Source organism: Cricetulus griseus (assembly GCF_003668045.3).
Source record: "Cricetulus griseus strain 17A/GY chromosome 1 unlocalized genomic scaffold, alternate assembly CriGri-PICRH-1.0 chr1_1, whole genome shotgun sequence".
In the NCBI taxonomy this organism is placed as follows: domain Eukaryota; kingdom Metazoa; phylum Chordata; class Mammalia; order Rodentia; family Cricetidae; genus Cricetulus; species Cricetulus griseus.
The window spans coordinates 268,232,402-268,236,021 of NW_023276807.1; the positions used below are offsets into that span (position 1 = coordinate 268,232,402).

General features: G+C 58.8%; 1 protein-coding gene across 1 annotated transcript; it reads right to left on the reverse strand.

Annotated features, from left to right (window-relative positions):
- Positions 1–1,594: 1,594 nt before the first annotated feature.
- On the reverse strand, positions 1,595–2,421 carry LOC113833262 (transcription factor SOX-21-like). Its single transcript, XM_027393943.2, is given in 2 exon segments — positions 1,595–1,929; positions 1,932–2,421. Coding segments are annotated over 2 exon segments (825 nt in total).
- Between the last annotated feature and the right edge of the window lie 1,199 nt (positions 2,422–3,620).

The window sequence follows — 3,620 nt, forward strand, 5'->3', positions numbered from 1 at the left end:
TAGAGGATTTTCTCTTTTCCCTGGTTCAGGCTTTATTTAAACTCTTTGTTCAAAAAAATGAACAGAGTGATAGTAGGACTCTAATTTACAGATATAGCTTAGATGCATCTAATATTAAATTAGAAGATCGCACAAGAAAATCATTTACACATAAAAGTTAAAAGCAATATTTAAACTTTTAAAACTTTATCTTACATAAAGCCAAAATGAAACTAAATACATGTTAGCAACTTCATTCACAAACATTAGTCAAAATATATACACTTAAAAAGAAAAAAAGCTATAATTTGAGGAAGGTTTTTTTTTCTAAAATGTATTTTATTATAATTTGCAAGTGAATTGCGGGCTATCTGGAAAATAAGCTAATGGGAAAGTGAGCTCTGAAAACCACATGGAAACAGTTCAGTCTGGGAGGGGAATGCTAGTTGACAATGAGAGGCAGCTTTCAAAAACAACTCTGTGCTTTCAGTCATTTTTTTCTCCAGTTTTGATAAGTAATAAATATATAATTACGACTCAGACAAAAAGTCTGATTTATATCTTAGATAAAATCGCGATTCTGAAATAGTTCCGCAATTCTTAAAAGTTAACTTTGACATTTGCTCAACGTGTGTTTTTGAGCCAAGAACCGACTCAAATTTAGGGCAACAAGAATAACACATTTTCCAAGACTCAATGTTTTCACTGACATACACACATTTACAGTCTTCATGTGAACTCAGCCATGAGGGGAAAATAGCAAGCGAGCTTTCTACGTTTTTGTAAACTGCATCACAAGTCCAAGCCAGCGGACTCAGGGAGACTTCTAGTAGGTTTTCCAGGGGTAGAATATCCAACTGACAACTTCCACCCCACACGTATTCCTTTGCATTTCTTGTTCTTGGGGAAGAAGGAGAAGAAGCAAAAAAGAGCTCCTGCTTTGATTTGCATACGGGATGAAACAAAAGAACCGGTGGTCATCTCTCATATAAAGGCCCGATTCGAGCCCGTCACTGGTCAGGAGTAGATCCGGTGTGAGGGTCTGCAGAGCTCTGCAGAGTTCAGACAATACACCCAGAGGACGGCTGCCCAGAGCCACCCTACTCTAAGAAGCTAAGGACAGGCCATCAACTCCCCTTTGCCAGCTATTTCAGACCTAACATCAGAACCGGGTGCATGCAACGCAGACCGAGGAAGACCGGGGGAGGAAAGATGAGACTCAAAACAGCAAAACTCCAACCAACCAAACTGGAAAGCCCACCAGGTCGTGAAATTTCTCCTTCCACCCCCGTGGGTCAAAACGCAACAGGTTCCCAAGTGCAAAGCAAACACCGAGCTGAACTGGCTCACACAACCTCCCTCTTAAAGTTGGCCGCATGCACAAGTGCGGCTGGGAAGCGATCCTAGAATCCACACGCACTGCTCGCTCGCCCGCTCGCCCGCCCGCCCGCTCGCCCCCTCGAGCCCGGCTGGCACCTCCGCCTGACACCTTTACAACTCTGTACATACAAACCGGGCCCCCAGTCGCCCGAGGGCGCACCGGAAGGCCGCGAGTCCCGCACCTATACATATGTACATGCGTGCGCTCAGGTCCTCGCGGGTCGGCCCCGCGGGGTCATAGCGCGGCGGCGTAGGCCGCGGGGTAGGGGTCCAGCTGAGGCTTGCCCATGCCCGGCAGCAGGATGTAGGCGAGCGGCGGCTGCAGCCCCGGGCTGGGCCACGCGCTGCAGTTGCACGGGATCATGTAGCCCGGGTTGCCTGGGCTGGGGTGCGAATGCGTGTGCCCCCCGGCGGCCGCTGCGGCCGCTGCAGCCGCCGCCGCCGCCCCGTGGAAGGCGCCCGCGCCCGCGGTGGGGTACCCGAGCGACGACGCGTACGGCAGGCCGGACGACGACGACGAGATCTCTGCCATCTTGGAGCCCAGGTCGAGCAGCGAGTAGGGGCTGCCGCGGCGGCGGCGGCAGCGGCGGCGGCGGCGGCGGCCGACTGCGGGAAGAAGACGCGCGCGGCGGCGGCGGCGGCGGCGGCGGCCGCCTTCTCGGGGTTCGCGAGCAGAGACTCGGGGACCAGGCCTGCGCCCGCGCCTGCGTGCAGCCCGCCTCCCGCCTTGAGCGCCGGGTGCTCGGCGTCCGCCACGCCGCCCAGGCCGTAAGGCACCGGGAAGGCGAACTTGTCCTTCTTGAGCAGCGTCTTGGGCTTGCGCCGCGGCCGGTACTTGTAGTCGGGATGCTCCTTCATGTGCATGGCTCGCAGGCGCTTCGCCTCGTCTATGAACGGCCTCTTCTCCGACTCGGTGAGCAGCTTCCACTCGGCGCCCAGGCGCTTGCTGATCTCCGAGTTGTGCATCTTGGGGTTCTCCTGGGCCATCTTTCGCCGCTGAGCCCGCGACCACACCATAAAGGCGTTCATGGGTCGCTTGACGTGGTCCACCGGCTTGGACATGCTGTCGCCGTGCCGCGGCTGCAGCCCGCCGCCGCCGCCGCCGCCGCCGCCCGGGCCCTCGGCCTCCGCACGGAGGAAATCAATGTTGGCCGCCAGCGGGGACCCGCTCAGCCGGCGACCGTGCGTCCAGGCGTCGCTCCCGCTCGGGAAGAGGGGAGCACAGGGCCAGCCCAGGGCCGGGGCGCTGCGTCCCGGGCCGCTTTGGTCTCTCTGGCCGAACTCTAGGAAAAACCCTCTCTGGGACCCTGGCACTTCTCGGCAGCGTCCCCACTCCGCGGTGGCGCTTTGGCCTCTGCTGTCGTTTTGTCCTTCTGTCCGGTTGCTTTTGCTCGCCAACTCCCTGCAGGTGGCCACTGCCTGGACCGGCTCTGCCCTCTCCTTGTTTTCAATGCCCTAAAATGCCAAGCAGCCACGAAAGCTGGGTGACGGAGGATCCACCAAGTTGAGCCGAGGAGCTCGCCGCCGCGTGCTGCCAAGTGCCAAAGGGGGCTCTCGGCCGCTGGAGTGTTTGGGTTTTCCGCGGTGACTTTCTCATTTGACAGAAGCAGATGGGAGTGGGGGAGGGGTGGTCCCCCGAAGAGGAAGCGGAGGGGGAGGGTCTGGGCGCGCAGAGCACCGGGATGGACAGAAACACAAACAGACCCCCGGCCGGTCTTCCCGATAGGAGTCAGGGCGCGCAGATGGACCCCCCCAACCCGATAGCTTTGCTGAGGGCGGGCACTGTCTCCCCCCGACACCTGCCTGGAGACTCTCGCTCCCCGGCTTTCTCGCAGGAGAGGTGAGGAAAGAGGTGGGATGAGGTTTCGAGCAAGCCTGAGTTGCCGGGTCTCAGTGGAAACTGTCCGGGCTCTCCGAATCGCTACTCCGGGCTGTCCCCGGGGTCATGCTTGCTCCGCTGGCTCCCAGCCCCTCCAGGCTCGCCCGCCGCCTCGGGCTCCAGGAGCACCCCAGGCGTGGAGGGCGGCGCCGTGCAGCGCGGCCGGCCTGGCCGGGGCGGCTTCTCCTCCAGTCTCGGGTCGTGGTAGCCAGACACACGCAACTAACTTCTTGCAAGTTTCCGGCCCGGGCTCAGCCGCGCCCCTCTCGGTGAGCGCGCCGCGAAGCGTGCGCCCGCGTGTCTGCCGCGGGAGAGCCCCTCTCTCCCGGCTTCTGCCGGGGCCGTGGGCTGGATGGGTGCGGGACCCAGGTACCGGAGGAAG